General features: G+C 37.2%; 1 protein-coding gene across 1 annotated transcript in view; it reads right to left on the reverse strand.

Moving 5' to 3' along the window:
* Rgs13 (regulator of G protein signaling 13) overlaps positions 1-6,097 on the reverse strand; it is a 32,631-nt gene extending 26,534 nt beyond the window's left edge. Inside the window, exons 1-2 of the mRNA XM_008836221.1 lie at positions 6,033-6,097; positions 2,505-2,566 (exon numbers count right to left, since the gene is read on the reverse strand). Of these exons, the coding sequence (XP_008834443.1) occupies positions 2,505-2,566; positions 6,033-6,097 (127 nt within the window). The remainder of the gene's footprint in view (positions 1-2,504; positions 2,567-6,032) is intronic.
* Between the last annotated feature and the right edge of the window lie 6,099 nt (positions 6,098-12,196).

The following is a 12,196-nucleotide window of genomic DNA, read 5'->3' on the forward strand; positions in this document are numbered from 1 at the left end:
AGGAAAGCACAGATGTACAAGAATGGAGCAATTGCCATGCTGGTGGGATGGTCTGTTGTGCACAAAGGACCGTTGGAGATAAATTTTAGAAAACAGGCTGGATTAGGGTATAATACGTTTTGAATACTAAGGTTTTGGACTTTTTGGTAGGAAGCAGCGGGGGGGGGGGAATTGCTACTCAGAGAGTGCTACTTGTGAACTTTATCACTAATAAAAAAATGACTGCCAATTATTTTGTTCCCAGCCACTATCAGACATTGAACTAGGTCTTTTATGTCTAACCAGTATAATGATGTTGAGTAGGTAGGGACATTATTTTTATTCTACAGATGAACTGCATGAAACTCTGAAAGTAAGGTTAATCTGTCAATGCTGTGAATATAGTTTAGGACCAAATTCAGAACTGTTTCAGAAGAATCAAGATAGTTAGTTGACTTAACTTTTCTCTCTTCCATTTATTTATATTCCTAAAATTTACCCCAAAGATATAATATGTAATTTATAGTCATATTGGCAAGTTACACTAGAAAATTATGAAGACCCTTAAAAGTGAAAGGAACAGTATGAAAAAAAGAGAGGAAGAAAGAGAAAAGAAACTATAATCCACAAGAATTCAATGGAGTGGTCTGCAGCCAAAGATGAGTGCTCAGGTGGAAACTCAGGTTTGGAGGTGCTGAGCCCACCACCAGGAGAGGAGCCACAAAATAGAGATAGAGGGGCTGATAGTCCAGGATGCATAGCAAAAAAATCCATGTTCTACACCTGCCACCATTGCCCTTTGGGTCAAGAAATATCAGTGTGCCACACTAGAGTGTTCCTGAGGCAGGGAAGGCAGGTATTATCTAGGAGCACAGAGACTCTGTTGTGGAACAATTTCCTCTGAAATAAATCATTCTTTGGACAGAAGTTCATTAAGACATGAGATGTTCTAAGTGGAGTGAAACTTGCCATCCTTCAGGGAAACTTGCTAAGCTCAGGAAGTTAGCAACTCAAAAGCTTCCAGAAGTCCCAGAAACTGACCAGATTCCCTAAACCCCTCCCTCTTCAAGCATATATAAACTCTATGAACTTCTGAGAGACACTTGAGGATAAGTGGAGCTTCCTGGAAGAGATAAAGGCCAGCTGAATTTTCTGGAAGAGGCTCAGACCTGCTGAGCTGCCTGGAAGAAACACTCTCTCTAATCTGTTGAGCTGCCTGTGAGCTGTGTACTGAGCTACAGGCTTCCAGCTTTCATGAGCCATCACTCATGTTGGGGTGAGCTTTTGGTGGTGTAGCTGTCTTTGAGTCATTTCTGCCCCTGTAAGTAACCTCTTGCCCCTCACTCACAGTCTGTAAGTAATTTCAATAAAACTCATTATGTCACCAAATTGGATTTTGGTGGCATCCTTACTTTGGACTGTTGTCAGTTCCCTATCTGGAGTGAATATATGTTTGTTAACATTTCCCTAGGAATAGTGTCACACAACATACCCCTAAGAGTGGCAGGAGGTTTCCTGTCCAGAATAATCCCTCACATCCACTGACTAAAGAATCTTAGCAGCACATTTAATGCTCCTTCATGGTCAGTAGATTGAAACAATAATCCTTCACAGAGAGCTTTAAATAGGGGCAAGTCCTAATAAAGAGATAGGCCTAAATACAAAAATTAACAAATATTTTATGGGGATCACTCTATTAAAATGGGGCTAATTTCAGTGGGAGAATTTTCCGTGACTATCTCCACATATTTATTTTGTACTGGTCTTCTGGTTTTATCTTTTGAGTCAGGGTCTCACTACATATTTCTGGTTGGCCTGGAACCCACTATGTATACCGGGTAGAGATCTGCCTGCCTTTGCCTCCCAAGTGCTGGGATTAAAGGTGTGCGCCACCATGTTTGGCAGGTTTTATCATTTTCTACCACCTTCCAGTTTCGCCAAATAGAATGGACAGTCCCCTGAGTCCCCACCATCCTTCATTATCTCCTGCACTATGTCTTTAAATTCACCTCCTCACATACATTACCATCACCTCTCATTTATAGCATTTGGATTCTGATGCTTGTATGCAAGTTCACACAGAACCACTAGAATCTGAGACTGAAGAACTCCAGGCATTTCAGAACACTGAGAATCAAGGACACCAAGAGTCAAATTTATTCCTACCTTTGAAAGCACTTAGAACAGGAACTTTTTAATGGTTTTTGAACAGTAACTTTAGCAGTGTGGGATAGCAGTGTGCTTCAGTATGTGTTACTATTTCAGCATATTCCCAATGGGTTTCATGCATATACTTGTGAAGAATAAATACCCACAGTGAGTAATCTTGTTTTAATTAACACCAAAGAAAATAACAGTGGTTGGCATGACAGACTATTTTCAGGTTTTCCTTTTTAAACGTGTCAGTTGCCATTTTAGAAGGTGGTGAGCAGAGCCATAAAAGCCCATCATCTGGCACCCCCCCACCTTCCTCATAAGAATGAAACAGGCCAGTTATTCAAAGATCACATATACATAATACTCACATTTTGTAGCCATCAAATTTTCCAAAGATTGTGCCCATCCTAACACTTCCTCCAAAGTAAGGCTTTGAAAAGAAACAAAAAGCACTGATTGGGCTAAATTCTGCAAACTTAGCTGAACTGAATAGATCTATGTTATCTTGAAAATAAAAGCAAAATATAATTATTCTCCCAAATTCTCTTACCTTTTATATTTTATTTTTTGCTTCTAAATTTTTTTCATTATGAAAATTAAAAGAAATATGTAGCTGCAAATATGAAGCAAGTATTAAAAGATAAGAACAATAGTTCTGTAATCTCATTTCTAATTTTCTACTGTTATAATCTTGATAGTTTTAAAATCTTTTTGTTATATGTATATTTGTTTTTTAACCAAGAAGTTATACTTTGTGTGCATTATTTCTGTGCGTATAGTCTTCTTACATGCATTTTATATGTGATTATAATCATTCTAATTATTATTTCATTATGAATTAGTAGTCATTGGTTTTTAATTTAAATTAATTACTCATAGATCAATTTTGTGACTCTGTAATAGTCTACAAGGATTTTTCCACATTTAACTAATTATTCTCAAAAAGATTTTGAATATTTCTCCTTTTCACCATTAAAACTAAATGTAGCCAGGGCCAGGTGTGGTGGTGCATGCCTTTAATCCTAGCACTTGGGAAGCAGAGGAGGCAGGAGGATCTCTGTGAGACAGATGCCAGCTTGATCTACATATGGCATTCCAGTCCAGCTGGGGCTACAGAGAAGCTTCCTGTCAAAACAAAACAAAGCAGAACAGAACAGAACAAAACAAAACAAAACAAAACCAAAAAGCCAACCTAAATGTAGCCAAACTTGCACCCACACTAAGCTGTGGGAATTTGATTAGATTGGTAGAAATAGATTGAAAGCTCCAGGCACAGACTCCCACATTGCTTAAAAATTGGTGCCTCATGTTTTCCTGCTGCCAGCCACATATTCACCAATTTATCCAATAAAATTTAGAGTTTATCACAAAACTTATATGCATGTTCTAAGATAATAAATATCTATTATCTTTGCAGCTTCTTATTTGCTATAATTTTTCACTTTGGTGGTTTTAAATTTTATTTTAATTTTATGTGTATGAGTGTTTTGTTTGCTTGTATATAAGTGCACTCGTGTCTTGCAGTGCCAGAGGAGGCCAGGAGGGAGCTTGGGATCCCCCGGAACTGGAGTTATGGAGGACTGCTAGCCACCATGTGGGTGCTAGGAATTGAAACCTGGTCCTCTGCAAGAACAGCCAGTGCTCTTAACCACTGAGCCATCTCAACAGCCCTGACAGTTTTAACTTTAATGACAGTATAATATATCAAGTTACATTTGCTCTAAACAGCATTTTAAAAAGCCACATTTCAAAGATGCCTGTGAAATATGCTAGCTTTAAGGCTCCATTCTGTTTATGTTGGTAAGGTTCATGAGGTGAATTGGCAAGTGACTTTATAGCCCACTCCCCCAACCCCAGAGCTTCATTCTCTCTGTGTTAAAGTAATGTGTTTGTCGCTATTCAGTTTCTGCCACATTCGTAATTTTCCTGACGTGAGCACTGAAGACAGAAGCAAGACCCACTGCTATTCTGTTAGGCTCAGCCTCAGTGTTAATTCTCAAGGAGTGACCATCATCAGTAACATGTTTTCAACACAATGAAAAAAGATTAGTTAAAGAAACTAAAAAATAACCCAGAACATGGAAAAATATTAGGACTCTTAACAAGGCCCAATCTTTCTTGTTTTCTAACAGTTCAGATGGCTCCTGCCCTTTCAGATGGACTTCTGCATCTGCACTGAGGCTTAATAGTCTGCCGTGTTAAGAGTGTTTCCAGAAAACATTTCCATGAAATTATTGCTGACTCACTGTGCTTTTCTCTTATTAGAACTTTAGAAAGAATAACCTAAAATAACCCTTTCAATCTTTAGTGAAGTGGGAAGTGTGAGGCAGGTTTCTCACACACCTTTCTGCTCCATTGATTCCCATTATATAGGAAAGAATAAACTCTACAGTGAGGGGAGATGCCATCATTGGGTTGTGTAATTGTGAAGAAAATTCCTTTGTCTGTAAAACTTATTAAACTTATGGATATAGAATATGGTTAGAATAATTAATGGTTTTGAAATTCATTTTTGCATTTAATTATTTTCTATCCCACAAGTGTCATGCTGGCCCATTGACAATCCAGATGGTCTCCTCGGAATTATTTGAAACACCTTTGTCTTCGTATCAGCCTGAGTTTCCTGACCAAAGTTGTCTAATTTTCTGCCTCCTCGTTTCTTCTGAGTAGGTAAGCAGTGAACAGCAATTAGACACCGGGCCGTTTTGAGACCATGATATTGTGGAAGAGAAGTAGAGAGAGCTGAGTCTGAGAGTGGAGGGTTCCAATCCCAGTGCTGTACTTAACAGGTTCAGTCTTAATGCATTTAACATCTCCAAACCTTAATTTCATCATCTATGAATGGAGACATCATCTCTGACAGTCATCCTAAAACAAAGTGCCTAGCAAGTGACTTTTAAAGCAGCTTTCCATAAATGTGAATTCCTTTTTCCTGACCTCCCTTTTCCGTCATGGAGTATCTGCAAGACAGATAGGAAGAAATGTAAGCTCTGATGGTGATAGTCCATAGGGATCCTCAGGAGAAGAAAGCTGTTTGCATCTTTCTCCTTGGGTACAACTGCATGTGCCACCAGCGTCAAATGGTTGCGTAGACCGCCGAGCTCTGGGTCTCTCTGCAGCTCCATTTTCGCCAAGTAGCTTGTGACCATTTTAAGACATTCCCTACTTCCGTGGGGGAGCAAGCAAGCCGAGATCTTTGCCATACAAGGATATATGTTCAGAACTACAGTCTCAACTTGGCTTGTGTTAGGCACTTGCCGTTGATCTTACCTGGATCTTCAATCTGAGAGGTCTTTGAGATAAATCACCTGTTCTGTGATCCTTCCGTCATACTTTCCATTTTCATCCAGTCACAGTTCTCATCAAAAGGCTGGACTTTTATAGTAAGACTAATTCCATCGCCCGGGAGGCTTAGGCCATAGGATCACAAGTCTGAGGGTAGCCCGGGCAGTATAACCAGATCCTGTAGTAAGCAAGCAAGCAGGCAACAAATTTCCCTGAACTCACGAACTGGGGAGCTTGGTAGGCTTCTCATCTCACAAACTCCATCTAGGAAAGAGCGCGTCTGGCACTTCATGTATGGAGGGTTTGAATTGTGAAAATATTTTGGACTAAAAAAAAATCATTCTAATATAAGCCATATAAAACTTTTTAATAGAATGTAATAGACTCTCTAGAAACGTGGAAGTTGCTGAGTTCTCAAGAGTAAACCGTGAATAATGGGAATGGGATCTTTAGGTAACAGGTAATTCCTCATCTGGTAAAATTACACATGGGTAAATGTGAATTTTGCTTTCTGAGCAAAATATATTAAGAGCGTAGTTAAATAGGCTTGTGCTTATTTATCTGTGATTAAAAAGTGTTTAATGTGGCCATGGGATTTAAAAGCTACTTACTTTGAAGGGAGCTGCTTAGATTCCTCTCTGCACACCTTACAAATCCAACAGATACACCCGCTCATTTTTCTATAAAAAAAAGTATATGGATAAGTATAATTTAGCCATGTAAAATAATTATCTGGTAGAGTCAATTTTAAAGAACATATAAAATTATAAATGATGAAAAAATAAGGATGAATTCTTAAAGTTAATGAAAGACTTTCATTGTGGGGTAGTGAGGAAGGAGGAATAAAGTAATTCACTTCATAAATATTTCACAAGAATATAGGTGATTAGATTTCTAAGTGACTTTAGAATTCCTGTTACCCACCAATTTGTTAATAATAAGGTTTTAAAAATATAGAACTCTGAAAGTTGTCTTTTAATTACAGCCCACTGACAATGAATTTGTTAACTTTGAAGGTTTCCTTTTTGGGGCAATTCTTATTTTTAGAAAGGTCTCTAAATATATTGAGGAAAAATTGCCTCTTTATCATTAGCCAAATAAAATAGCATAAATAGTTAAATAAAATTCCTTAATAATGAATTCCGAGAGGAGTGTCATATATATGATTTTAGCCATTGTGAGTTTGACTTTGAAATTCTGATAGATTTTACTCAGCTGAGGCTGAGTGTATACAGCAATACATGTCACAGTGAGTTTTTAACTTGGGACTTTGAGAAAACAACTCAATTTTATTAGTAATAATAAAATCCATGTCTTATATAAAAGCTGGAGATAGTTTGGTAACTATACATAGGTATTTATATGAAGTGAATTACTGAGGATCAATAGTGAGTTTTTATGAGTATTGATGCATTCAAAACTTCTACTGAGCTCCTGTCCTCTGTCAAGGTGTTAGTGTAGTGATTGACCTATAGAGACCTTGTTTTTCCTCTTTCTGTCTGTCAGCATTGGTAAGCAAGTAAAAAACATGTGGTGGGATTTTGATAGGACATACAGAGGCTTTGTGTGCAGTGTCCACAGGGGGAGAACTTAGCCAGATTTGAGAGTAGTTACTGCAGCCATCCCAATAGTGTACCATGTGAGTTGGAGTCAGTGGCATGCAGAGAAGTGTGGCATGGAGGGGTTGCTTGGGCAAGGTTTAGGAGGTAATGTGGAAGAAAGGAATTGAGTTCTCTAGAGTGAGACAGGCGATCATGAGAGAAAAGTCTAGAGAGTTAAGATTGGGCCAATAATCATGTTCAAAAGTATTCACTGTCTCAAGAAAGTGGTGGGAGATAATGCTGTTAGGATGAACTGTGGTCAGGCACAATAGGCCACCTAGACTATTGGCTTCATATTATGAAGTTGGAAAACCATCGAAGGATTTTAAATTAAGAACAGGCATGTTGTCATTTGAAACTGGTTTTGTTACTAGAGCGGGTTGTCTGGCAAGAGTGGGAGATCATTTGGGAAGTGACTGCAGGTGTCTACATCATAGATGATTGAGAGGGGACAGTGGGGATGGAGGGTGGGATAGACTTTACACATTTTGGAGGAAGAACTATGATAAGCTTGGTGATATACTGGATATGGAAGGTGAGAGGAAGAAAGGACGTAAGTTTAGCTGAGAGATTTGAAATCTAAGTAAAGTTGGATATTTTTCATAAATAATGGAAGAAGCCAAATGCACAATGTCTCGGAAGAGTGTGAGCTTAGAAGACAGCCCAAGATGAATAACAAATACACATACATCTCAGAAAAACTGAAAGAGGACTCCACCAGACAGAAATCGGAGGAATATGCTATCACAGAAACCAAAGAAAGTGCTTATTGAAAAGGAACAAGCAAACTGTTTGGTGTTAAAGGCTAGAAAGAGATTAAGAGAGAAAAGGATTTAAGATGATGTCAAATTTGTTAACAAAAATGTCACTGATGAGCATAATAAGTACAATTTCAGTGGAACAGAAACAAGATGAAGTGATGAAACACACTCTCTCTCTCTCTTTCTCTTTCATCTTTTATGAAAACTGTCAAATAACGAACACAGAAACAGGACTTTGCCCTTGGCCATTCTGGCTTGCATATATGATATGTGCTGTTAGAGTCTGTAGTGATGGTAAGTGGTCATCATGGTTAGAGGTAGAAGACATAGGAGAATGAGCGGAGATGAATGGAGGAAATACCATGCAGCTGAGTAGATGTACATGAAGGAACAAAATGGAAAGGGAACAGGTTAACTGATTAACAAAATCTCTTTGGGTTGCAATATAGTGGCTTAAGCAGAAGGGAGAGTTTGTTACAGGAATATGATGTGTACCCAGCTAGATTCTAGGTGAACTTAAATGCAAGACTGAACTATTGCATGCTACATTGTTGATAATAGTAATTTGTTAAAGTCTTTAAATTACAATGTGATGAAAATAAGTCTTTCTGGAAAGATAAATCTGACTGAAGATGATTAACAATGAAACAGTTGAATCCAATAGAACTGCCGCACTGACTGTCTATAATGATCTTGTATAGAGGGGGCACTGGACTGTGTTACTGTATTTCAAGTTTCAGTATTTCTCATTTCTGATCATCCGTATGATGCAGTCATCCAATGGTTCTTGCTTATTCTTTAATGTCTCCTCTGTTAATATGGCTAACCATCCTTGTTTCCTGCTGGGACTCAATTTCTTCTTGAACAATAGAGTTTGTGTTTCATTTTCTTTTCATTGATTCTACTGCGGCCCTGTGTATACATTTTCATTCTTTTTATAATCTCTGTGACTCAAATATATGTCTTTTATAGGTTGTCATATTCTTTATAACTACAATGGAATTATTAGACAAAACCACAACAGTCAGTATGCAACACTCACTGAGGTCAACACAGTAAAGGCAATTTCTGAATGTGCAAGTGTTCAGGGAGTTCCCAGAGCTCTGTCAGAATATATTCAAATAGTTCTGGGCTCTGAAACTAGACAGACACACTTGAGTCCGGGCTTTTATTAGCTGTGTGACCTTGAGCATGTTAATTTACCTCTCATATTACATATTTCCCTTACTCTGAAATGGAAAAATAAAGACTAGAAAAACAGGTGTATGCAAAACCTTTCTGCTCCAGTTTATCTCATCTTTAGCTTCTTGTATCTGTCACTAAGAAACATTTCCTAAACCCTTCTGTAGGAAGGAAATGCACATCTATCAGACTGGATTCCTTCCTCTTTTTAAAATTTTAACTCAGATGAACACTTTTCCTCATTAATGTTGCTCATTTTCAACATGTGAAAATATTTTTCTGCAAATACTGCTTCTCTTCATTTTTTTTTTTTTCTTGCTCTTGCTACCTCATTTCTGTTCTTCACTGTTTTAGAGATTAGGTCCAAGATTGAGTTAGGTGAATTAGTTACAGGTGTTCAGAAACCTCCAGGCATGTGTGTCATACTGAAGGGCAGGGACAGAATCTTGAGTGTTAGAGAAGAAAAGCTTGAGAAGACAGTTCTGCTTCCTTGTCCTCCGGAACAATTATGTAGGTTGTCTCCTCTACAGAGATGCATGGTCCAGAGAGAGAGAAGGAGTTGAGATCCATGCAGATCTCCTAATCAAGCTACAGGACACCAAGAAGATATTTGTTCATGTGGTGGCCCTGCTTTTTGTAATCCCAGAAAGAGTCTGTCTAGATCAGTAGTATCCTTGTGTTCAGTTACATGACTGATGCAAAAGGTGGTTCTCTGGTACAAGCCATTCATGAGTTGGGCAATATTGGAAAAAGACTAAAATGTAACTACACACACACACACTCACACACACACACATACACACACACATATAATAGTGATTTATCTAATCCTGCTAGACTATAAGTCATCTCAAATGTTATTCAATAAGCATGTATAAGCAGTTGTTTTTATTTTTAAGTTGTTCAGTATTCTCAGTGACATTCACAGATTTATTAGATTACACAATATAAATAGAACACAATGTCATAAAAGGACCAACAACTAAAGAGCAGAAAACACTTAGTGAAATAATTATATACAAGATATATTATGCAAGGAATACGTGACCACAGAGCTGTTTGTGTTCTATGAAGTCCTATGGCTTTCCAAGACCTGAACATGAAGACATGCTGGATGTTTTCTGGTGACTGTAATTCTGTTCCCCAGCTCTGTCTAGCACTCTGAGCCCTCTAAACCCACCAATATTCCAGAACCGAATGTCCACCCACATGCATCTGCTTCTTCACAGTCATTATTACTGGATTCATGATCAGTATGCACCACTACTTTGCTGGAATACAGGACATTTTTGTATCCTTAATACTGTGTACATTGAAACAAAGAGTTAAACCCACAAATATTTAATTCTAAATTAAAAGGTCGAATTGACCAACTGAGTTTACTATCTCTTCCGACAAAAGCATTGGTAAAATGATAGAACACACAAGACTTAAATATGAGGGAAAAAGGGAAGTAAAGAAGAAAAAGGAAAGCAACAAAATATTTCAAAATAATTATGGAAGATAGAAAGCAGATGGAGGCATAGAAGTTAAAATTCACATTTTAACTTCTAAAACAAGAAGAGCAAATACAGACTTGGGAATTTCATTTAACCAAATGAAGAGCACATAATTCACAGTCTGAAGACAAAGAAGTTCTGAAATAAGCACTTCTAAAATACTTCTAATTTTAAAATGAAAAAAAAATTGCTGCAACCCCACATGCAATGATATTTGTCATTAAGTCATACATCACCATCTTTACACTCAACCAAAATACAGAGTAGCATAGTCAAACTCTCTCACATTTGTAGTTGAGAGATTTTAAGAAACATAGTTGGTATTCTCAAAATGGTGAATTCTAATTTTTGCAATTTAAAAATTGGTTTATTGAAGCCAGGCATGGTGGCACACACCTTTTATTCCAGCACTCAGGAGGCAGAGACTGGCAGATTTCTGTGAGTTTGAGGCCAGCCTGGTCTACATAGTGAGTTCCAGGCCAGCTGGGAGTACAGGGAGACTCTGTCTCAAAAAGACCATAATAGATAAATAAATAAATAAATAAATAAATATTTATTTATTTATTTTATGTATATGAATGTTGTGCCTGCACGTGTGTAAGTGCACCTGTGTTGTACAGTGCCTGCAGAGGACCCTGAAACCGGACCCTGAAACAGATCCCCTGAAATTGGAGTTACGGACAATTGTTATCTGTGAAGTGGGTGCTGGGATTTGAACTCTTCTGCAAGAGGAGCCAGGGCTATTAACTGCTGACTCATCTCTCCAGCTCCCGAATTCTAATTTTTAAAAGAAGTGTAATAAGGATTTGCTTAATGTACCTATTAATAAATTTAAATTTGTTTTATTAGATAAGTCCAGTTAGGCACATCTTCAGTTAAATTATATTGTTCAAATTAGAGTACAAGTAAAAAACAAAAAAGAACCTCAAATACTCCCTAGAACTTCAATTTCATTTTGGCAAAAAGAGTTTCCCAGCTTAGAATGGCCTGAGCTGACATGCTGTAGGCCTGATTTATGCTGTGGATAAATTCACCAAGCTCCAAATCAGCAATAATACTTTTTTTCGTGCTGATGTAATGATGCTGAAAATTCCATTAACCTAAGAATAAATTAATGATAAAAACAAGAGGAAGCAGAAAGATTAGTGTGAGAATGCGTACTTGGCAAGGGTTTCTGTAAATACACTATGTTATTTTCATTAAAGAAGTTCCACTTTATCAATGTTGGGTTGTAGCTATCCCCATTTTTGCTTATCTAGAAGTTTATTAATTAAATGAGTTATTATATAAATGACCACATAATATGTACTTTGTGTCTTTTTACTGATTTATATTTAAGCACCTCATGATTATCTATATTATGCATTAATTTGCTTGTACCTTTTATTGTTAAAGGCTCCTGGTAAAATAAATGTTTAGCATTATAATACTTTAAGCACAATGTGTTTAGAATAAATTTCTGATTTTTTGGATCTCTGTAATTGTTTTTTTGATATTTCCTCCTGATAATTATTTAAAAGAGAGTACAATTGGTTGCGAGAACCACAGAGTGATTATAAATGCACTAGTGATGGTATGAGTTGGATTATTGTGTGGCATAAATGGATTCATAGTTCCTTCCACATTCAAGTGACGTCTTAAAGTAAATTAAAATAAATAGTTTTAAAAAAGAAATAATTTTTACATATTTAAATTTTGGTAGTCATGACAAGCAATAAGTAAAATCTGTTCA

This window comes from Nannospalax galili, unplaced genomic scaffold (assembly GCF_000622305.1).
Source record: "Nannospalax galili isolate Female #2095 unplaced genomic scaffold, S.galili_v1.0 scaffold1017, whole genome shotgun sequence".
Classification (NCBI taxonomy): Eukaryota; Metazoa; Chordata; class Mammalia; order Rodentia; family Spalacidae; genus Nannospalax; species Nannospalax galili.